Raw genomic sequence first — 25,599 nt, 5'->3', positions numbered from 1 at the left:
TATATTTATAAGCAACATATCACTTGAATTTATAAAATACTGTATTTAAATAAAAACTATAAAAACATATTTTGTATCCCAATTTTTAAAAATAGTTACTATGGTGTGCTATTTTTTCAATATTTACAATTAACTAATTCATTTTACTAACATTTTTTTTAAAAATTATTTAAATTCATATAACTTTCTCCATTTTATCGTTTCACATGATTAATTTCGGCAATATTACGGAAAACGTGGGTGTTTCTTTATTTCTGTTAAAATTGAAAATATGTGTTATGGTATATCAACATTTTGATTTATTAAGTTATAGTTTTATTATGCTACTTTTAGCCTAAAGACATAATTCCAGAATGTTGTTCAACTACAGAAACAATATTTTCAATAGACTCCAACAAAATGGAAAACTACTACAATTACATGTGGACTACCTCATGTTTACCAACAATGCCAAACAAATTTACAATTAAAACACTGGCCTTCCTAGTAAACATCTGTTCTTTTGTTTGATTTCTTTTCATTATAAAACAAAACAGATAAATACAATACACTTTTTACTATACAGTATTTCACACAACAATTTTTACATTTGACAATAAACATATTAAAAGGACGTGTATAGGCTTGAAAGGTACAATGAAGTTTCATTCTTGTTTTGGTCTTAAGCTCTGTCTACACTTTCAAACTTTATGTGACAAAAAAATGTGATGTGCCCATATATGGACATGATGATGTCATATTACTATCATGGGCATATCACTACCATATTCAGGCACATCCCACTTTTTTGTCACATAAAGTTTGATAGTGTCAGAAGGTACTATTGTAAGCGAATATAGTGACAGGAAGCATTATTTTATTACCAATCACCAGGCTGGAACCAGGCCAAATGGAATATCACTGATCAATCTCATCAAAAGAATGTTTCCGTTTATGTTGCATCATGGGGTATTCATTTTATTTATTTGACAACATGCCGTCTAGGGGTTGCGTCAGCAAATCTTTATAACACATGTCGACAACCTCTGTTGCGATTAATAATAAGCCTGGGCGTATACAAGAACCTTTGGGAAACCACCAAGGCAGTAAACAACCCTATTAAGGGGATACTTTCCTATGAAACAAACAAGGGTAAATATATGTTTTATAACACTGGTTAATCCCAATTCAGAGGGCACCTCTATTAAGGAGACACTTTCCCATAAAACAAACAAGGGTAAATATATGTTGTATAACACTGGTTAATCCCTATTCAGAATGCACCTCTATTAAGGAGACACTTTCCCATAAAAAAACAAGGGTAAATATATGTTGTATAACACTTGTTAATCCCTATTCAGAGGGCACCTCTATTAAGGAGACACTTTCCCATAAAACAAACAAGGGTAAATATATGTTTTATAACACTGGTTAATCCCAATTCAGAGGGCACCTCTATTAAGGAGACACTTTCCCATAAAACAAACAAGGGTAAATATATGTTGTATAACACTGGTTAATCCCTATTCAGAGTGCACCTCTATTAAGGAGACACTTTCCCATAAAACAAACATTCAAGGGTAAATATATGTTGTATAACACTGGTTAATCCCTATTCAGAGTGCACCTCTATTAAGGAGACACTTTCCCATAAAACAAACAAGGGTAAATATATGTTTTATAACACTGGTTAATCCCTATTCAGAGTGCACCTCTATTAAGGAGACACTTTCCTATGAAACAAACAAGGGTAAATATATGTTTTATAACACTGGTTAATCCCTATTCAGAGTGCACCTCTATTAAGGAGACACTTCATTGGTTCCTCCAAGTTTACTTTTAATAATGGTTCAACTGTAAAAAGTGAGAATTTAAATATACAGTAATGCAGTCTTTCTTTAGAAACAAATACTGTAATCCACATTTTTGAAAAATTATAAAAAATTATGTAAAAATAATAGACGTATATTAACAATCAGTTCATAGTTCCCCAGTGGAAATACCTTGCGAATCTACGAAACCATGAATAAACAACTCATTCAACACTTGTACGTATGAATCACGTATGTAAATTCGCTTGTTTGATTGGCTTTCCTGGCCCGACATCTGCGTATATCATGTAAGTAGACGCCCATTATACGACCAGTTTCCGGTTTGCCTACCGCGTACGTTTTCAGAATAAACGCTGTTGGGAAAAATATCAAGATCGGATGTCACCAACAAGATTACAAATTTTATTATAAATAATTTTAATAAAATTCACAGTAAAGTATTTGTTAAAAAATTTGTTATTTGATTGAATTATTTTCTGCCATAATTTTGGTAGAAAATATTTTAATAGATGAATTCTTCATTTTTCACGATATTGTTTCATTTAAAGCATAATAAAAACAAAATATGGGATATAAGAAAAATGCAAAAATTATCTCTTATTGTAGTACAATCTATTTTAATTATCACCAACTACCCGCCCTCAATCCAAAGAGATTATAGCAGAATCTAAAATATTGCTTTCCAATATTAAAGAAATTAATGGAAATTAAAACCTTGAAGAACAAATACCACCAGTGCTAGACTTAGATAATATTTACTTCTACAACTCTAACTGCTCACTTCCTCCACACCCTCCCACCAACTCAATCTGACTTTATATAATAACCTTATCACAAGGCGAAAACAAATCAATCTTTCTTGCCATTGCTCAACGATACTTTTGACAATTATTGAATGAACGAGAATTGGAGTATAATACAACCTAATAGAGCATTTATTAATAAAAAATGTAATTTAACTAAATATTTTATGAAATAATCAGAACTGACTAACTAGCAAAAATCATGATGGGAGAAATTGGAATGATTGTTTGATTGTCTTCGCCCGGGGCCTGCGGATGTCGCGGAGGTACACACCGATAAGACGCATCGACTCGGACTTCTCTACACCATGTTGGTCATAAAAGAACACTGTAGAAAAAACAGCAATAGGACACATTCAACACTTTTGTCATTAAAATGAATATTATAGTGAATGGCACAAAAAGATGTAAAAGTTTATCATTTGGAAGTAGAGTATATAATATGTATAACGCAGTGAGGAATCATGTAAAGTATATTGTGCTAAAAAAGATGGGATTTTAATATACAGTATTATACTCTATACAAGTAGCAGAACACTGTTAAAATGCTTAGATTTATTTTATGTGTATATTTATTGTTTGTAATACAGTATACACATATACTAACTGTACAATCAATGCAATGCAGTGTGGGTAGTGCAACACATGGTTGTCTTACAAATGTAGGAAGAGCAATAAACTTAATATCAATAGAAAAATTATCAGATTTCCACACAAAATTACAAAAACGCACTAGTACAACTTTTTATACAGAATTGTAACCAAAAGTTTTACTAAATTACAGTAAGAGTTGACACAAATTACGGAATTTACAAAACCATTTATAATAATTTCTACATAGAATATTGGAACTTGCAGACAAAAACTATCATTGGGTGCCAGAAAATTCTGACTTTTAGTAGCACCATTAAACAATTATCCCTGATAAGAACATAAATAAACAACGCAAGAGAACATTTTATTTTTGATCGAGTCTACTTTGTTGATTATGATGCCAAATTAAATTTAACTTTGCACATGACACAAAACCATAACTCTGTAGATGAATATAATATAAATACATTCATTTTTATTTAAATTACACAGTAACAGTTATTGTGGTCACAAGTAAAATAACACCAATTAGGGAAGGAAGCCGGTGGTATTTTTTAAACAATAGTTCAGCTAATTACAGCACCAAATTGAATTTGAATTTACATATGTACATTTATCCAAACAAGATTACAAAAAGACAGATAAACAGTCACTTCCATTCTTACACGTTGTACGTATGAACACAGCCTTACAACTTTTAACATTCTAATGTTAAACATGATTGGTGAATTCAAGATTAATTTTTGGTACCGGTAGTCAATTATTTAAGCTCCAAGTCTGTTTTTAATGTCATTCCACACGTCGTCGTTTTGATTTTTGTCTGAAAACTCAAGTAATACACGTATGAAACGCCATATGTGCAAAATATTTATATTTTTACTAATATTAAGACAAAACTCCATCTGGAGCCCAGACTAACAGACATGCAATATGGATCAAGATACATTACATGATAATTAAACAGCATCAATCCAATACATAATGTAACAGCAGGCTAAACAAAAGATATAATCTCTTAAAGTTCACAAACAATTCTCAATCAACATTGTACCATACACACACAAATCTCATTCACTAACAGTACACTCAGAATTCTCAATTGCAATACATTTCAAAGATATGAATTTATCATGCATCTAAATACTTTATATTTTTAGCCAGTGTATGTAGCATATTCAAATTATACACAATTCAACCTTATCATTTATCATGCAATACAATCTATCTTTCCAAATTCAGATTCAGTAGTTATGGCTAATCAAAAATGTTCTCTAGCCGTCCCACTCAAGATAACAAAGCAGAATCTTGAATTTATAATTAATCTACTCAGTTTCTTTAAAAAGTTGATAGAAATCATCTAGAAAGTTTGGTTCCTCTTTAATAACAACCCCTTCTTGACTCGTCCAATCTCTTGATTGCTGTTCGGTGGTAGAAAGGCTTGCTGAGTTCCTAGAAGACTCTTCCACCTGCTCAGCCTCAGCTAACTGTCCACAGCTCAGGTTTTCCAGCTCCTCCCTTCTGAGGCTGGTGTTTAGACTCCGTCTGCAGGTGAATATGTATTCTTTGATTCTTAAGTTCTGTTTCGAGTCTAAGACGTTGTGGGTGATGCGAGTATAAGCTGTAGAACACAGAGGACTTGAAATAAATGATCTCATAAACTACAACTTATTTTAATTCGATTTTAAACTTTATTCACAAAAGTTTGAACATTTTTATGTAAAATAGTTTAACAACAATTGGACAAATTTAATTTATTATATACAAATGCTCTCTTGGAAATTCCAAATTGAATAAATCCTTCTGTACATGTATTGTAATATCTAATGGCAATTTAAAACGATCAAGTTTTGCCAGCAGTCATTAAATTGATTGTTTTAAAATGTGACATATTGGAACTCCTTAATATCAGTTAAAACAAGTTGCAGTCTATTATTAGTTAAAAATATATAATCACATAGGCCTCATTTACATTTTATAAAATGACACAATCACAAAGGCAGAAAATCTGAACACACAATTATGATCGCAAACCAACAACAGAAAAAAAACAAGTATACTACAATGTTGAAATAGTTAATACTACGATAAGTTATCTATCTTTGTAGTCAATATCCTAATTTATTATCGAGGTTAATACATGGTGGTATAAATTAAAATACATGCTATAACTAGGACAACTCATTGGAGTGTTAACCAGAATTAAAACAACATTAATCGACGACATGTTATTACTGTATTATTAGGGAGGTTTCGCAATCTTACGAATACGATAACGAAAACGGATACGTCACGCACACGTATTCGTTTTTCGCAAGCCAGTAAAAATCTGTCTCGCATGGCAACGAAATATTGAGGGCGCCATCCAAAATATGACTGCGGTAAATTTGAGCGAAGCGCAAGTACGTGTTGCTTGGTGCTTGGCTGCCTAGGCCTAGCGTAACATCAAAGGGAGTGAGCGAAACCTCCCTATTATTATCTGATGCTAAAAAGTCTGGAAAAAAACCATACTACAGTGCCATTTAAGGTGTTTTGATACATTAACAGACAAAAAAATAAACAAAACTAATAAAATCAAACTGAAAAACTATTCTTTCTCTGATGTTATAATATTTAAGGAAAATTGATTCCCATACAACCATAAATTTATTTGTATGCGACATGGCGATGATGAACTACATAAAATAAAATATAAAAAAATATTAAATAGTTGTACTGTATTATACTGTTGGTCATTTTATATTAATAATTTGGCTTAATTTGGGTCCGAATTCAATACATTTGATACGAGCCATGTGACGCTTCTAACTGCCGTCTTACGTTGAATATTCGTTCTTTGATGATAGTATTCAACTTAGTTGTAGCCACTGCAAAGACTAGCTGGGTATACACTATATAAAGAGGAGAAGGAAACTAACATTAAAATCTGGCTACGTACAGCACAATCAGTGGCGCAACGCAGAGGCCCGAGGCCCCTGGTTTAGGAACCCTAAGTGGCCCTCCAACGCTGGAGGCCTCTGGCGTTTTTAGCCCGTTTCGACATATTTTAATGCCTTGCACTGCTCAGGGGCCTCATAATCTCCAGGCCCTCTGGGTTTAGTCTGTGAGCGATCATAGCCGTTACGCCACCGAGAATAATCTGCTTGGCGAAATGGTTATGGTTTTTTTAAAAATCTATTTTTACTGACATGCGTATCAGTCAGTATCAGTTATGTACTGACATAATACATCATTTGATAATGAATAAAGGTTTTTTATAATTTGATTAAGCAAAAATATAATCACCAATATACATTATTATTTATTAGAATTATGGTAATACAATAAATCAATACAAAATTTAACTTCAACAAGAAATAGAAATAATTAATCACTGAATGAAAGACTGAATTCAACACGAATTGAAACCGATAAAAAAAATGGTAAAAAGACTTATGAACATTGGAACTCTCTTCTAAAACTTTTCGAATATTAAAAACGCTCTCTCACTCAGTTAATAAAACACAAATTAAAACAGTACCTAGCAGCAGTAGAATAGTTTCATTTTAAGACAACCTATTTTGTAACATTAATTCAAAATATAACCTCCTATGGTACAAAACATATTCTGCCTTTAATCTCAAACTGTTTATATACTTTAAATGTAATATTATGCAAATTAGACCCTGCTATATTAATCTAACCAATTCCCACTCATTGTTCCATAGAGCATTCCAAGCCTTCCTTTGCGTCGTCGCTTTTCACTGAATATGAAATTTTTGATGACAATGTTCAATTGTTTGGTGGTAACCTCAAAAAGGGACCGGACGAACACTGCATAAAGAAGCAAAAGGAAAGCCGTATTAGAACCAAAAAAAAGAACACCTGGACTAATTTACATATTATATGCAAATTATTGGTAAATTAATCTTTAACAATTACCGTAATCAAAATCATGCCGAATTTCATTGATCAAGTAAAGTCTGGCTAAAAATATTAAGTTTAATATTTAAAGCATATAAAAAAATCACACCTGGACTAATTTACATATATGCAAATTATTGGTGAATCAAACATCAAGAATCTGATAAATCATACCATTGGTCGAGTAAAGTTTGTTTCAGACATAATAGACACTAAATATCATAGATCATATCTGATAAATAATTATAATTTCTGAAATGGGATAAAATCACTCAATATTAAATTTTAAATAGTATATTTGATTTGTGTCACATGGATGTAATCATTACATTTTTAAAGAGAACCCTTATCAAAGTAGTGATTCCTATTAATGAACCCACAAATCAAATTGTCCCTGATCTTAAAAAAATTCACAACCCTAACATGTCCGATACAATGCTGAAGGAAAACACCACTCCGACTACATCCTCGTTGATCCGTCCGAGAGGCTTTCAAAAATAATACTACACTATGCCTTTAAACACAACCTAGTCCTAAACCAAGCCTGATATTGCTCATTTCCCCCTTTTCCTTACCTATGAATCTAACCGCAGACCGCAATGGTAAAATGTCTATCCTACCTAAGAGGAGTACCATACGTTGAGGTTGTTGTGTCCTCGTCTCGTTTTATTCAGTAGGCCAACTCTAACAGACCTTATGTAGTCACTGATGCACTGAGTTAAATTTCTCCTTGTACTTGTTGGACCAAGACTATTATCTACAAACTCTGTCAGTGGTGAAAGATACAAAACAGCATATATTACTAAAGTCTTTTAAATTTAAGAAAGGTATCTCGTCAGCTGCTGGTTGGACATAACGAACACACATTTTAACAATTAAAATCTATGTGATATACATACAAGGCCTGACATTACTGTACAGTATTAGAAAACATAACGTAACATAAAGCGAAAAGGGAATCATTTTTGTTTGCAACCAAAAAAGTACTATTACTGCTAGTAGACTATACATACATGATTTGCGTTAAACACGAGAAAGAAGAGAATTGGAACTTGAATTCAACTGGCTAATGGGTTAAGCAACAAGAACTCAAAGCGAATGTACATGTAACACATACAGTTAACTACAATCTTTGAACAGAATAAATAAACAAGTTAAAAGCGATACTGCTAAGCAAGTAATCCTGTACTGTTTGCCTCAACTTAGTTTGTTCGTCATGACAATGAAACACATGTTAACATATTTAGACAATTATTGTATCGCAGTTTTTTTAAAAAGCATTGCTTTGTTCTTTCAAGCACAATCTCTACCACTGAAGCCAAATTGTTCCCTTACATTTGCAGACAGGTTTATAGTAAAAAGTATTCTCAGATTCAGTTTTATTTTCACGTAGTAAAATCCACATTTTGTTGCAGAAGTCCTTGTTTCTTCATAATGTGACGTTGCGATGTACGTGTATTTGTTATACAGTCGTTGATGCACGCATTCAATTTTCTTTTCCTGTCGGGCTGACCAAGCAACAGTGTGACGAACGCTGCAAAACACCACAATAGCCACGATTACTTTGAAATATTAGTTCGATTTTATTATTTTAAAAGTTAGTTAAAATTGTTTCTACAAAACTGTACGGTAAGTGACAAAAAAAAAGCAAAATAAATAGTTACATAAATGGACCAAACAGTTTTCTTAATAAAGAACATAAAATTTCGCAGTGTTCTTTGCTTTTTGTTACTGGCCTTTCTGGCAAAACCACACTGTATAGAAATTCTTCTTTCTCAAAAAGATGAAGCACTTTGCGTAAACAATACTCTCGCAATAATAGTTCCTTTATAATGCTTTATTTTTAACTTGGTTGGCAAAATTTTGTTTATGTTTTCAGTTAGTAAACTTCACATTTGGTACACGCCCTCAATCCCTATAGCACGTTTCTTCATAATTTTTCGGAGCGCTGTTCGTATATCCGTCAAGTAGTCATTAACGCACACATTCAACTTTCTTCTGCCATCGGGCGGACCAAGCAACACTGTGACAAAGGCTGCAAAACACCACAATAGCTACGATTACTACTTTAACAAGCTGGCAACTAATATTACAATTTTGTTGGCTTAGATATTGTAATTTAAAAAATCTATTAATATTTCTACCTCTCAATCTGAATTTAAAGGCCTAACATTTATTGTTCCAACATAATTGGAAACAATTTTTTGAATTGTACTGTATGAAATGTGTTTAAAATCAATCAAATAAAATAATAAAAATCACACAAATGGACTAACATGTACCGTATCCAACAAGTGGCACAACATTACTTTATAACACTACAGAATTCAGACAAAATAAAGCAATTTTCTAAGTACTATATTCACAACCCTATGTACTGTAACTCTTGGTCTCTGTGGCATGAACTAGTTTTACTGACTACTGTAGACCCTGATAATAATGTCATTTTTGTTCCTGAAATATTTATAAGAGCAGGTTTTGAGAAATACTTCCACCAAACATCAATTAGCACCATCAGAATAAAATTAGTCATCCTTTCAAACATTCTCTTCAGGCAGCTTTCTTCTCACAATATTTGAACATTTTCTTTCATATTTAGTACACGCCCTGAATTCCACGACCCTTCATAATGTTTCGTAAAGCTCTTCGTACATCCGTTATGTAGTCGCTAACGCAATGAGATAACTTTCTTCTGCCGTCAGGTGGACCAAGGAACGATGTGACAAAGACTGTAAAACACCACAATAGCCATAATTACTTGATTTTCATTATCTAAAATTAATTATAATCTTGAAAACTTGAACATAACTTAAAAAAAAAAATGAAATAATTTCTCTCAAATAATTATACATACTATTTTTAAAAAAAACAACAGTTTTCTAGGGTGTGTTAGAATCTAATGAAAAATATACGTTTAAAGGGAAAATTGAAATAATATGGTCCATTTAATACAGAAATATAAATGAAAAATAAGTATTGTTGTTTTAGAATTTAAATTGATGCAGTATGAATCTTTCCCAGAGAATTGTGAACTAGACTTGCAAATACCATCAATGATGCGTACATGTACTGATTTCACTATAGTCCCTGTGGTACTATTTTCTCACAATATTACGTACACTTTTAAAAAGTTCCTACAGTACTATGACTTGTTTATTATTGGCTACAATATTTAGGACTTGATGGAGCAGACTTGGTTGACATTCTTTGATTTTCTTTACATTTTCCTTTTAGCTAGTAGTAGCCTCACATTTAGTACATTCCCTCCATCCCATGTTTCTTCATAACTCTTCGAATATCTGTTATGTAGAGGCTAACGCATTGATTCAATTGTCTTCTGCCTTCCGGTGGACCAAGCATTACTGTGACGAAGGCTGTAAAACACCACAATAGCCACGATTACTTGATTTTATGACAATAAAAATTATGTTGAAAACATATAATCTCTTAAATGTAATTCATCCTAACCACTATCTGATTTTAGTTCCAATACTTTCAATCTAATATGTGTAATAAAGTAATCGAATCCAAAAGTAAAAATTGAATATAACACAAATATGGTCAAAAAGCGATATATATATGTGGGAACGAATTGATACAACACACTCTACCATTATGAATTTTTTTCTGAATGTTACAGAAAAACTATTTTTTTTTATGGGATTACAAATAAACGAAGCCTGTAGTGTTTGTCTAAAACGTTGTCAGTCTGAATCTTGTCTCTGTGACATAATTAGTCTAATAAGTATAATTAGTCTAATAAGTATTATTAGTATATTGTAGTGTTTTCCTGTAAAATCTTATTATAAAAGAAATTCTGTGAAAGAACCGATTTGGTTTAGTCTTCGATTAGGCCAAGAATTGGTTTCAGTTTCTATTATCTAACAAGTCTCATACATTTAGTACATGCATTCAATTCCACGTTTCTGCATAATTTTTCGCTGAGCTGTTCGTACATCAATTATGTAGTCTTTAACGCATTGATTCAACTGTCTTCTACCGTCAGGTGGACCAAGCAACGACGTGACGAAGGCTGTAAAACACCACAATAACTTGATTTTATGATTGTGTGCCAATAAAAATGAATTTGTTACTGTAAGATTTTTATTAATTTATAACAAAAGTTAATTGGAATGGGAAAACACTAAAATAAAATATTTCACCTCTCTAAATGTTCACTTATTCTGTAAATTTAATCAGTCAGTTTTACACTAATTACTACAAAATTGTTGTTGAATAAGCTTCCAATGAGAAAAGTATGTTAAAAATATCAATTAAAAACAATTAATATAAAAATAGAACGCAACACAAATATTATGGTCCAAAATATACTTAAAAGTACAGTGTAGTACTGTAGTCAAATATTTGATTTTAATTAAAAAGTACAATATTTATATGAATAAAACGATCAAATCTTCTCCTGAGCATTATAGTATCATCAGCAAAACAGTGTTTTCATTTCATTTATTTATTTGACACCATCGGTCAAGAGATTGTAACAGCAACAATGCGCCATAACATGCAAGTGTCCGCAACACCTTGGTTATAGATTCTCAATGTTATCGTATGTCCCAGTATTTGTAGAAGATTCAGCGAATAATGTTCAGAGCAGTTTTGGTTGACATTTTCAGTTTCCTTTGTTAGCCTAATGGCGAAAGTCATTCAAGGTTATTATTACACTAGGTTGAGAAAATTTTCTTCTATATTTTCCTTCAGCTTCATATTTAATAGTACACGCCCTCAATTCCATGTTTCTGCATGATTTTTCGAAGAGCTGTCCGTACGTCTGTTATGTAGTCGCTAACACACTGATTTAAGTTTCTTCTGCCGTCGGGTTGACCATGCACCGATATGACGCACACTGTAAAACACCACAATAGCCACGATTACTTGATTTTATGATTGTGATTTTGACAAATATTTCTTGAATTTTGTTATAAATAAAGTTAATCACGTTGAAAATTTAGAAACATAGATTTCCACAATAAGATTATTTTCACACTATTTATAAGTCACATATTCTTCAAAGAATCCTAACCAAATACTACTGTACCATTTCTACAGGTCTAATGGGATGTAAAGGAACAAAAAAGTACTGTATGTATTGTAATATTAAAAATGTCGTCTCAAATATAAATCAATTTTAGTATACATTTATAACTACGGTAGTAAGAAATCAATAAGATGAATTTTCTGTTAAACATTTTAGACTATTAATTATCAAAGCGTTTCCGTGAATATTTTGTTAGTATTTGACAAAGTCGATTTGATGTCTGTTTTTAGTTTTCCTGGACTAGGTAGAGAAAGTTTCGTTTACATTTCCAGTTGCTGCGAAGTCTCACAAGTACATATTCTCCATCCCATGTTTCCTCATAATTTTTCGAAGTGCTATTCGTACATCTGTTATGTAGACGCTTACGCATTTATTCAACTTTCCTCCGATGAGCGGACCATGCATCGATATGACGAAGGCTGTAAAACACCATAATAGCCACGATTACTTGATGATTGGAAGTTTCAAAATATTTCTTGAAATTTATTATAATTAGTTAATTATGTTGAAAAGATGGAAGAAGAAAGCATAGATTTCCACAAATAAAATTATTTTCACCTTAGTAATAATACGCAACAGCCATATTCTTCAAATCATCCTAACTAAATACTAACTGTATTTCAACAGTTCTAAGGGATGTGGATGAACAAAAAAGTACTGTGTAATATAAAGAATATTGTCTCAAATAAATTAAATAAAAAATAAATTGTATAACTAAGGTAGCAAGGAATCAATGATGTGGAATTTCATGCTAAACATTTGATTGTCAAAGCTTTTTGTGAACATTTTTTTAAAGATGAAACAAAGTCAATTTGATGTCTATTTCCAGTTTCTGTAGACTAGGTAGAGATTTTGCATTTCCATTAGTTTCTAAATCTCACACGCCATCCATCCCACGTTTCTGCATAATTCTTCGGAGTGCTATCCGTACATCTGTTATGTAGACGCTTACACATTGATTTAAGTTTCTTCGTTTGGGCGGACCATGCACCGATATGACGAAGGCTGTAAAACACCATAATAGCCACGATTACTTGATGCTTGTCTTTATATTTTGTGTCAATATGATTTTTTACGGAATTTTCCATTAATTTTAGTCAATTGTATAGATAGCATTAAGACCCCAGAGGGAGCACAATGTCACTCAGTCTTACAGCTCAAGAGTATGCATTACTTAGTGTAGATATTCAAAATTAATTTATTTAAAGACCCTTTGCCTACCTTTTTTTTAGATCTAAGTTAAGGTCACAAACTACATTAATCTAAATATAAATACTATATGGTACTGAGATAACTTTTAAAACTCTTTAAATCGTTAAAAATGTGAAAAATAAGGCGATTACAAACTTATTTACCATCAAATTGATTTATTTTCAGTGGGGAGTTTCTCCCTCTCGTTTTCTCTCGGTTTAAAACAAATAAAAATAAAACATTCACAAAAGAGTATGGACCAGAATCCAAAAAAAAAATAAAATTGGCACAAACTGGCACAAAAGATACTACTAAAAATAGTTGAATATAGGAAGGAGTCTATACAGCACCTGTAACAAGTTCGCTGACTATGATTCAAAAACCGTATTGTACAAATTGGCAGCTTCACTAAGGACCTGTGTGCGCCGCTGTTTGTTCTGCAGTGAAGTACGCACATGTCCTATATAATCACTGACGCATTGCGTTAAATTTCGCCTGCGATCTGGCAGACCATGTTTCGTTGACACGTACACTGTTATGAAAAAGAGGGCATCTCTCAATAATATTGTAGAAAATATTGGAATTGGCTATTAAAGCTTCGTTTATAATCATAACTGATTCCACACTTGCATCACACATTTTTGTTTAATAATTAAATTTACAATTAAAATATGGTTTTTTAATTTTAATAAAATCTGCATTATTTTGTGTTTATGTAGACCTAAATTAAGTGCATAACTACAGTAGTATCACCTATATTATAATAAAATATCATTTCTTTAAATAGAAGAGCGGTTATAAACTGTAGACACTGTGCTATATACAATTGTAATTATTGTACATTGTAGCATATCGAAATGATTTGATTATTAAAAGATTTTTATTTTAAAACAAATCTGAATATTTAATTTATAGTTTTACACAAGAATCTTATATTTAGTTTGCATGTGTTTTATAATAATTAGTCAGTATTTATAATGTGTTTTATAATAAGTTAGTATTTAAAGTCTACAATCTAGTCATTCAATAAGTACAGTCTTATAATATAATTCATTTTGATGAATTTACATTCACAGAATAACAAAGCACAAAATGATATACTGCATTTCGACACTGTAGGCCTACTATAGTACAATCAACCGAAAAGTACAAGACAAAAACTAGACGAGAACTGGTTTTTAATTTGTTTGGGCAGAAACAGGGAGGGTTTCAGCTTTGGACATACTTAGATCCTAGATAAGCATTCAGAATAGCCTCTACATTTTGGAAAGTCAGTTACCTACTGTAATAAAACACATTCCCAAATATACAGTATTATAGTTTGAAAAACTATTTTGAACATATAATACAGAGTATAAAAACTATAAATCTATGATTTAAAATACTATACTTTATGTACAATTCTAAAACAGAAAAAAAAACAATCTCAGACATACTATCATACCGCAAGAACACACAGTTTGGTAAAATAGTAATGGGAATATCGTGATAAGTTTTTAAAAGCTATGCTACGACATCTGTACAGTAGAAATAATAATTTAATTTTTAAAATTAATACAAATTAAAAAATACTGTATAATGATAATTTTGAATACAATTTAACAACACATGCTCATTTCACAAATAAAATTTGGCAATTTTAACCAAATGGATTAAAAACTATGTGGTAAAATGAATAAAAGAAGCCAAAAACGAGGCATTATTATATTAATAATTATCAGCATAGTGATGATAAAAAATATCTATTTTTTAGTTACAAAATTGAAATATATTCCATATTTTTTATAATAAACATTATTTACTGTATGTTATTGTTAAATATTAAAAGCTTTTAGAACTATAATTTTTTCTTTGGTATTTTTGTATTAATAGTTGCCATGGTTACATACACTCAGCACTAAAATCTATCTAGTGGAACCTCAATTTAAACATACAAACAAGCCAAATATTGTACAATTTTTCAAATTAAGGCTCCACTGTACTAGTAATATTAAAACTATTATTTTCTACAGCTAGCCTTGACCTTGCTTAGTTGAATGAATAGTAATAGTGAGCTGGCAAGTCATTTGAGCTGACGCTCTCGGCCGTAAACAACTTCAAAGCCCGAGCACGGTAGCCTCGGCGGATATCTCTGATGTATCCCGCTATCATTCGGTTACTGTCAGATTCAGATTCCTGGCACGTTTTCTGCATGAAAGCTAGCAGGAAGAAAAGAGTAGCGTGTCAGGCCAAAGGTCATAGTGCGTCAGGCTTTGAAATTGTCTAAGGTCAAAGTTAAAGGGCTGGATTTAAAGCTACATGAATTAAAAAAATAATCCAATATTTGTTCAACATTTGTTTTTTCTTCAAAATTCATTTTTATTCACAATAAAATATCACTGCTCTATTTGTCCATATACAGTTGATTAAAACAATAATATACCAATGACCATAAAACTGTACTAAAAAGTACCCTACAGCTAATTTCAACAACCCAATGAATGAATTACACATTTTTCAATTAAATGTATTCCGGACACACTCGGCCATAGACAACTTCAAAGCCCGGTATTCTCTGCGTTTATCTCCATGACGGATATCTCGGATGTATCCAGCTATTACACGGTTAACGTCCGACTCGAATAAGCTACACGTTTTCTGCACGAAAGCTAGCAGGAAGAGAAGAGTAGCGTGTCAGATCAAAGGTCATCAGGCTTTGAAACTGTCTAAGGTTTAAGTTGAATCTACATGAACTCTATTGCTCACAGAATATTTTTATGTACAATTATAAAAATTTAACCATCTAGAGGTTGTTTACAGTAGATAAAATGGAATTTACTACAGTATTTTAAATTTTTAGATTCAAGAAAACAAAACCATCTGTATAATTCAGGTTGATTTAACAAGATACTGTAGACACAAGTAAGAAATCCAATTCTAAATTTGTGGAAATTTCTATGCAAAAGTCGATTAAACCTAACCTCTATACAGTAGTTAAATTATCAAGTTCATATCTATAGTTAATTTACCAAGCGTGTGTATAGTACTGTAGTTATATAATATTACTTGATACTCTCATCTGTAGTTTCAAAGTCGGTACGATCCTCGACGGATATCTTTGATGTATCCAGCTATTATTCGGTTAGTCTCGGGATTAGACTTGTTGAAGCATTTCTGCATGCAAGCTGGCAGGAAGAAAAGAGTACCGTGTCAGGCCAAAGGTCATTTTAAGTGGAGGTAAAAGACGGCTTGCTTGATAATAACATTGCCAATCTTACTTTGTAAATTCGAGAAAAAAAAAACCCAAACACTGGTCAGAGAAGCAACACACAAGTCAACCTCTAAAATGTGGAGACATTTCTAAGCAAATTAATCTAAGTTGTTGAACTAAACCTAAAATTTATTTTACTGATTTAAATGCTGAAGTTATATTATTTTTTGTTTACATCCTCTACAGTACATTATTACATAAAAGCAAATCGACACTCATTCCTATTCGCAGCAATAACATTTCTTCTGTACGAGGTTCGGCGGATATCTTTGATGTATACAGCCATTATTTGGTTACTTTCGGGCTTAGATTTGTTGAACCGTTTCAGCACGAAAACTAGCAGGAAAAAAAGAGTAGTGTCAGGCCAAAGGTCATAGTGCGTCAGAAACTGTCTAAAGCTGGACATCATTAGAAATTACTTTAATTGAAGCTAAATTAATTCTCAATGTTCACAGATGCATTTCTAACAATGTAAATCTTTAAAATTAACCAAACCTCCGTTTATACAAAAAATTAGTACAGTAATTATAGTAAATCAACATTGCCGAGATTTTCCAGAAAATAAAACACCTTTCATTTCTTCAATTCTTTCAGCTGTAAACAACGGATATTACTACTATTGATCAAGGGTTTCATCTATGACTTTATCCCAACTTCAATCTCCCAAAATTGACTCACTTTAAAACAAAGTAATTGAATGTCACGATTTAAGTAGACATGTGAGTGAATGAACGATGTTAATGATCATGTCGTGGTGCTATTCTACTATGTTGGAACCAGTACTGTACATCTTAGAAGCTGTGGTTAGGTCAGGCTATGGATAGCCATACGTTAGTGCCTACAGAGTAGCCTAGGCCTAGCAACACAATGCGAACATTGTAAAAATTCAACGATTCAACAACAAATATCAACTTAAAACTATGTTTGCAGTTAAATATGATGAACACCAAATCCTAAGGAATTCTCTCCCTCGACATATTACTAAATCACCATCCATTGTTATTTTATAAAAAAGAACTTAAAATGCATCACATCTAATGCTAGCGCCTTTGATTTTTACTTTGGTTTATTTGATACTGGCGCTATACAAATACCTAAATCATTATTATTGGCTGTATGTCAGTCAGAACAGTTTAAGTACAATTGATACTGTAACAAATTAAATAAGAATAAACACCATAAAACTAGAATGTTATCAGCTACTACTGTAATACAAATTAGTCCCAGTCTGAGATAACATCAACGTTCCTAGGTTGGCATGCTGAGCCGTGTATCTTCTCGTTGTCTGTAGATAGCCTTGGTTAAATCCTCGGCGGATATCTTTGAGGTATCCAGCCATTACTCGGTTAGATTCAGTATTAGATTTGTTGAACTTTTTCTCCATAAAAGCTAGCAGGAAGAAAATAGGCCAAAGGTCATTTTAGTACGTTAGGCTTTGATGCTGACAAAGTTTAAAACGGCTTGATTGGAATTACTGTTCACTTTTATTATTTTCTAAATTCACAGAAAACCAACCAATTTATTTTATCAAGTCTGTATAGAATAGAGTCTGACAGTACAGTATTTCAAAATCCTCTACATTTTTATATAAAAGTATTCGGACAGTAGTCTTTAGAAGTCTCAGCTCTGAATCTTCTTCTAGTCGAGACTCGGCGAATATCGTTGATGTATACAGCCATTATTTGGTTACTTTCGGGCTTTGATTTGTCAAACCGCTTCAACACGAATGCTAGCAGGAAGAAAATAGTAGCGTGTCAGACCAAAGGTCATTTAGTACGTTGAAACTGGTAAAATTTAAAACAGCTTGATTGGCAGTGGATTTACAAGTATTTTCTAAATTTAAAAACACAGAGAAACGACCCTAATGTTGAATAACATACCATAAGGTAGTGACTAAGTAATGCATTACAATTTCTATGTCAAAAAAAGTTCATTGTAAACTGTTCATTTTATTGAGTACAGGTAGAAGCTGATTTTACAGTATTTAAACATCCTACTGTAGGAAATGTGTTATCCAAATGTATTCAGGGACACACACTACCCAACTCTAAGCATTAATTTTTTTTTCTCAAGATTCGGCGGATATCTTTGAAGTCTACAGGCTTCATTTGGTTTATTTAATCTCAGATTGTTTAACCGTTACAACAAAAAATCTAACAGGAAGTAAATAGTTGCATGTCAGGCCAAAGGTTATAATTTTGACTTTGGAGTGACTGATGTATTCTACTGTTCATTTTATTTTAACTACAGCATGCAATCAGAAATATAGACTGTATTTTGTTTCTCTATATTTAATAAAGACCTTACATATTTAAGAAAATCTCAAGGTAACTAAAACTATGTACATTTTTCATACACTTAAATTTTAGGAATCCAATACACTCCAGCACTATCAGTCGCAGACAACACCAAAGCTCGACGATGGCATCCTCGACGGCTATTGCGGATGTATCCAGCTATTATTCGGTTACAGTCATGCCCTTTGCATTTGTTGTATCTCTTCTGCATGAAAGCTAGCAGGAAGAAAAGAGTAGCGTGTCAGGCCAAAGGTCATAGTGCGTCGAGCTTTGAAACTGTCTAAACCACTCACACAGATCACGGGTAGTTTTGTGGTTACACAAAATGAGAAATCAAATTAACAACCACAACAATTATTATTTTACATTTAAAACAAAACGGCTTGCAGACGCTAGAAACTATCATAATCAATCAAAAAGCGAATGATGGCATCTTATATTCCACGATCTCATTTGAAATATTAACAAATTATGTTAAATAATCCCTAATTCTATAGTACTGTAGCAAGTGATAACCTGCATTATGATTATTGTTAATGTGTTATAGAAAAATGTCAGACGTTTACCGTTGTTGTTAAAACATTTTGGGGCTATTGTACATATTTTCAGAATTTGATTTATTTGTTTAGGCCCTTTCTGGAACTAATATTTTTCATTGTATGAAGATTGATTTAAGTTAACAGTTTTAATCAACAAGTTATTGTTAGGTTAGCAACATATTTTCAAATGTCATTCTGATATTCTTTGCCAATTGAAGTCGCAGACAACTTCAAAGCCTGCCTACGGTCTACTCGGCGGATATCTTGGATGTATCCCGCTATTATTCGGTTACTGTCAGTCTCAAATAAGTTGCATCTTTTCTGTGTGAAAGCTACCAGAAAGAAAAGAGTAGCGTGTCAAGCCAAAGGTCATAGTGGGTCAAACTATCTATAAGCTCAAAGTTCAAACCGTTTGATTTGAAGCTACATGGAGTTCAACAATTTTTGTAAGTTACACCAATATTATGGGTAATATAAGAATCTATATTTTTATCCTCAAATCTTTTATATCAATCACACTGGCCAATAATACACCAAAACATGATTAGCTTATATGATGGTACACCTGTAGATCTGGTTTGGCATCAGAGGCCAGTCATAAAATGTAAACTTGAATCAAACAATATATTGATAACAGTAAACTGTTAATTGATGTTGTAATAATTGTACCACAAAATGTGGATTTACAAAACGAAAGCATTCTAGAATTATTTACAATAGAGCATTACAATCTGTTGATAAAAGTCTACTACTACTAATGATGTACACCAGGTTTTTTTTAACCTACTGTATGAAAACAATCGTATATTCATATGTCATATTACAATTGAAGTCAACTATTTTTTTACTCGACACTGCGAAACAAACATTAGAAAAAAAACTGCAAACTCATTCTGTAGAATTCATTTTTAAACTACTTTTCGTAGCTAAACAAAATATCTACACCGCACAACTGCTTCTTCGTAAATATTGAACCTTAGAACAATTATTAAATGGTATAGTAATTACTTTTACATGCTAACCTAATATTTTTTCACAAAATCACAAATTAATGTATTTTACATTTACAACAAAACAAAACGGCTTGCAGACACTAGAGATCATCATCGTAATCAATCTAATGGTAACATCTCATCTTGTATTCCATGATCTCAGTTGATAATATTTGGATGTTCAGAGATCCAAGCAAATATCCTGCTTGGTATTCTTCTATTGGTTATTATAACATGGGTAAACCCATGCACGGAATTGATTGAAGATATATACTGACACATACATAAGAAAAATACACTTGAACTTGGCACATCCATGACAACAATGCACTCAGAAATACCATTTATAAATCATCTTTTAACATTTCAAATACTGCAGTACTAAAACAGAGGTTTTATCACAAGTTCATTCAATTTAAAACCATAGGTATCAGTATGTTTTTCTTTTTAAATTCTTTGTAATACATAATTCGTATATTAAATCTAGACTACTATCGATGTAAACATATTTCCTCCCCAAAAAATATTCATTTTATTTTTAAAATACATTGGCTGTTAAATTTTGGCTAAATTCGCGCCTGCCAAGATTTGAGACGCATCTTTTAGTAATTAAATTCTCCTCAATTTGAGATTTCAGATTAATATACAGTACTTGAATATAATTTATTTAACTGTTTCTAAACAGTTGCAAGTATTGTTGGTTCAGGGGTCTAATCACGGTTCTGTCTTTTATTCATAGTACTCAAATTGAATTAGTGTTAAATATCGTTTAAAAACTACTGGTTTGATATTGTTTTTAGATACTTTTATTAATGTGTGTATTTCAATAATTTAATTTGTATTTTAACAAGCACCATATCGTACTGTAAAAAATGTAAATGAAATCAGTGCATAGTGCATTTTTAGAAAATAGATACCGACGATTATGAATAGACTAAGTTCGTTCATGGACTGAAACCAAGCCATCAAGTGCATTTTCCTTCTGATTTGTTCTCCCAAAAACATTTAGGTTCATGCTTTAGATAATAAAGACAAACTTTGCATCTCCTTTCTATTTTTAGCAATCATTATTACAGATTATATTATCAATCAACTATAGTAATATTAGCATAAATTAAATCAAGCCAAATTAAATTGATTTTAAATTAAAAATTAACACTATTTTGTGATTACAGGATGGTCTAAAGGCGACTTTTTCATACTGAAGGTGTTGGGTTCAATTCCTTCCAAGATGGCAGTAATTTAGTTTTTCTAAAAATAGATAGTGATCTGTGACCTTAAAAACAAGCTTCCAATTTTGAATTGCAATTTCTAAATATTGGTATAAAATGTGATTATTGGAGTCACTAACTGGCGTAAAAGAAAATTTTTGTGAATATTTCAGAAATCACAACAGGTTAAAAATGCTTTGTAATCATATTCATATTACAATAATTTACATCATTTTTAAAATTTTTTTAAAAATTGTTCACTAAAATTTAATAAACTACAAACGCGATCATTTCAGACACCTAAATGTTTTTTTTTGTCTGGGAAAACAAATCATAAAAGCCATAAAACATTAATGTAAACTCACCTTTAATTGCTTGAATAATCTCCTGGTTCAAAGGTTGACGATTTGGATTTTTAGAATGACCATGGTCAGTTGCTTTGCCCATGGCAAGCGTTTCACGGTCAAAAAATGCATCCAGTAAACGACGAATACATAATGACCATGGGTTGCGAGAACATTCTCGCGAGGCCTGCTCGATGTCGGCCAGTCTACGTTTGCTGATGAAGACGTTATAGCCTTCAGCTAACCGTACTGTATCGACATCAGGCTGTAACAAAATAAAACATTTAGTTCTCTCTAAATCTAATGTATTGTACTTTATCTAAGAATCTAATTAAAGTGTTGATAAATATCACAGCAAAGTAGGAACAAGACACCATAAAGCTTGGTTCCCACTAGCGACGCAACACAAGGACGTAACGCAACGCAAGTGAATTGACCAATCACAAGCGATGGCTTATTCGCTTGTGATTGTTAACTGTCTATAACTTTGCTTGTCATTGGTTAAAACGCTTGCTTTGAGTTTACGTCCTTGCGTTACGTTCTAGTGGGAACCAAGCTTTAATGCTACACTACATAGCAAAACCAGATAGTCCAATTGTGAAGCATACTGTACAAAGACGCGGTATTTGGGATTTTTTTTGTATGTACATCTCTCATGTCATCATCGACATTGGACACTTTATAAATCAAGGATATATTATTATTAATGTATGAACTAAACTGAAAAAAATAATCACATAGAAAATATTTACACATGAATACTTTCAGTTTATTTGTAGGAAACCTTTTTTAGTCATTGCAAAGTTGAGACTGAATTTATTACAAGATAATTAAACAAACTATAATTTAAATTAGAAAATTGAATCGATTTGTTTCATGCATAAACATTAATCTAAAAAGCAAATTAACTTTAAAGTCTTGAGATTGCCATTTTTCAAACCTAAAAATGCAATTAGGAATTTGGGTATCAATCTCAATGCCGCAGGTAAAATAGAGGGCGCCTTTAAACTATAATGATTTATCACGTCAAGACTTACCCCGGACGTTAGGTCAAAGTAACAAGGATTTCCATCATTATTGTACTTTACTACGCCACCAACGCCCACAGCGTCAGGTATTATGGGAATGGATACGTCACGACTTGGCCCGGGTTGGTCAATATCTATTGGTAATGTCTCCTGCTTTACGGTTTGGTCATTTTCACTGTCTGTAATAGATATTCAGTATCAAAGGTATATTATTATGTCAAGGATGCTTGGCTAAAAATTACTTGAAAGGATAGACATTATGGACCATATCAAACCATCAAAGTTAAAATCAATGCATAAATATATCAATTACGTAAATTGAATTTATCAGAATATAAAATAGCCGAATTTGTTAAAGGAATAAGACATGATTAAAATGTTGTTAATTGTTGTAGTGTTTTTATATTTCAACTAAAGCACATGTTGTGATTATGAAGATAGACTGTGCTTGAGCCAGGATTTTAAATCAGCCAGGAGCCAGGGAAGGTTAAGCATGCATTGTAAACTTGCACTATTATTGATATTTGTCTTTACCTGGAGGCATCTCGACGACCTCAACTGATGCTGCATCATTTTCTGCTCTTGCAGACAGCGACTTCCTTGCCTCATCTGCAAGTCTTGCTTGAAAATCTCTCCAATTCCTTTCTTGCGAGGCACTGTCCTCTAGCCCTTGGTGCGGAGGCGGGCTGTTATTATCTGGTGGTGCTAATGATTGTGTGGACACGATTTGTGGCGTTACCGTTTCCATTCCTTCTAAAGGCGGTTCGACAGACATAACTTGTAACGATTTTGACGAGACAATAATTGGACTGCTCGATTCTGCTGTACTACTAGTGCTAATTTGATGAGGTTGGGTGTGTATTTTGGGGGGTAAATTAAGGTTACTGGGTATCCTACCAGTATTATTATGTCTTAAACTACTTTCAGTTGTGGTAGACTGCATCGAGTGGGACATTGTTTTTTGTGATTGCAGTAATATAGGAGAAGCACCGTGTACGGGTAAGCTGCCACGAATATTTGACACCGGAGGAAAAACGTGGTGTATGTGCGATTCTAAGGCTGTTGGATAGCTGCTAATATTCATGGCTGAAATTCTAGATGGATCAACTTGATGGACATTGGCAGGAATGTTAGTAGTTCTTATATAAGATTGCTCACTACTTTGTGAAGTTCTTACTGTGTCAGTGTGAGCAGCCTGCCCTTGCTGTCCAACCCTTAATCTACTAGATTCCGATTGCATTTCATTAGTTCTTTCTTTGGCCATTCTTTGCGACAAATTCCTTTCTTCCGGCGTTTCTGGTCCCCTCTCTTTTTCTGAACTCTGCCCAGCCACCTTTTTTCCGTCTTCCATTCTCCTTTTCTTATGCCTCTTTCTTTTCCGCCATTGTCTTTCTACATTTCCGTGCATAATGCTCCTATTTTGTGATCTTGGGTCCCTTACTTTTGATGAATTATCCTGTCTGCCGATGTCTTTTCCGCTTTCTGTAACTCGCCACCCCGGCCGTTTCCGTTTCGGTTTATGATATAGATTTCGTCCCCGCATTCTAGCATAGAACATAGGAGACGTGTGTACATCTGAAAAGCAAATAAACATGATTTGTAATGCAAGGGTGGACGTCCCCTTGGTAACCCATCTGGTCCAAAATATGTACAACATCTTATTCAACCTATTGCGGTAAATAATAGGTCTGATTTCTAGCCATTTAAAACAAAAGGCCTTTTTAAAAACGAGTTCAATTTGTAATGGTAATTTTATATAAAATGTTAAATTAAAAATTGGGATAAGAAAACTCACCCATTTTTTTCTTGTAATTGTCTTGGAATTAATAAACGCTTTTTGTGGTATAACCACCGCGAAATATGTGGTCGCAGCCAATTGAAAATCTTTGAAAATAACCTTAACCTCATTTAAACGCCCCTACCTTTTCTTTTTTAGTGTTTAAGTATTCAGCTAGTGTTGTACATATTTGAGACCAGATCTGAGATAAAACTCTATTACAAGCATATTAAACATAATAAATTATGAAAAAAAAAATTCTGAAATTTGAAAATAATATATACAAATACATTCAAAAACAGTATTAAAGCAGGAAAAAATTATTTTCTATCAGGACACTGAACAATTTTGTTTGCGTCAGATCAACAGCAACAAAGTCAGGATTATTTTCTTGAGGAATTAAACTTGATTAAATGATGAACACACATGGCTTGGCAAGTCATAATGGTTCTCCACAGATGATATACAATTCTGATGTTATAGTGTTGGTTCAACAATTGCCTTCTTCATGCACCTCCATCTTCCATCAAACATCCGATTGTTTGTAGCGAAATTTCCTTGTAAAAAACCAGTCGTACTTACCGTCTGATGTGTTCCCTAGGCTTTCCTCAGACTCAGATTCTGACATTGATGGATAGTCCATATCACCATCATCCATATTGAATGACGGCCTAAGGAATCCACTTAAATGTACCATACCTATACATAAATATAATATTAAGTGTGTCATCTAATCTTACAAATATGTCATAATAATACATTAAAGATCATGTATTTTCCCCCTGAAAAAATTAGTTGAAGCATTTTTT

The 25,599-nt window shown here is 32.5% G+C and overlaps 1 protein-coding gene across 1 annotated transcript in view; it reads right to left on the bottom strand.

Moving 5' to 3' along the window:
• LOC140051727 (uncharacterized) overlaps positions 1 to 25,599 on the bottom strand; it is a 39,696-nt gene that overhangs the window by 9,764 nt on the left and 4,333 nt on the right. The window contains exons 4-7 of the mRNA XM_072097022.1: positions 25,373 to 25,489; positions 23,548 to 24,588; positions 23,023 to 23,192; positions 22,007 to 22,250 (exon numbers count right to left, since the gene is read on the bottom strand). Of these exons, the coding sequence (XP_071953123.1) occupies positions 22,007 to 22,250; positions 23,023 to 23,192; positions 23,548 to 24,588; positions 25,373 to 25,489 (1,572 nt within the window). The remainder of the gene's footprint in view (positions 1 to 22,006; positions 22,251 to 23,022; positions 23,193 to 23,547; positions 24,589 to 25,372; positions 25,490 to 25,599) is intronic.

Source organism: Antedon mediterranea, chromosome 6 (assembly GCF_964355755.1).
Source record: "Antedon mediterranea chromosome 6, ecAntMedi1.1, whole genome shotgun sequence".
Taxonomy (NCBI): domain Eukaryota; kingdom Metazoa; phylum Echinodermata; class Crinoidea; order Comatulida; family Antedonidae; genus Antedon; species Antedon mediterranea.
The sequence above is the reverse complement of the archived record's forward strand: the minus strand, read 5'-3'. Positions and strand labels throughout refer to the sequence as shown.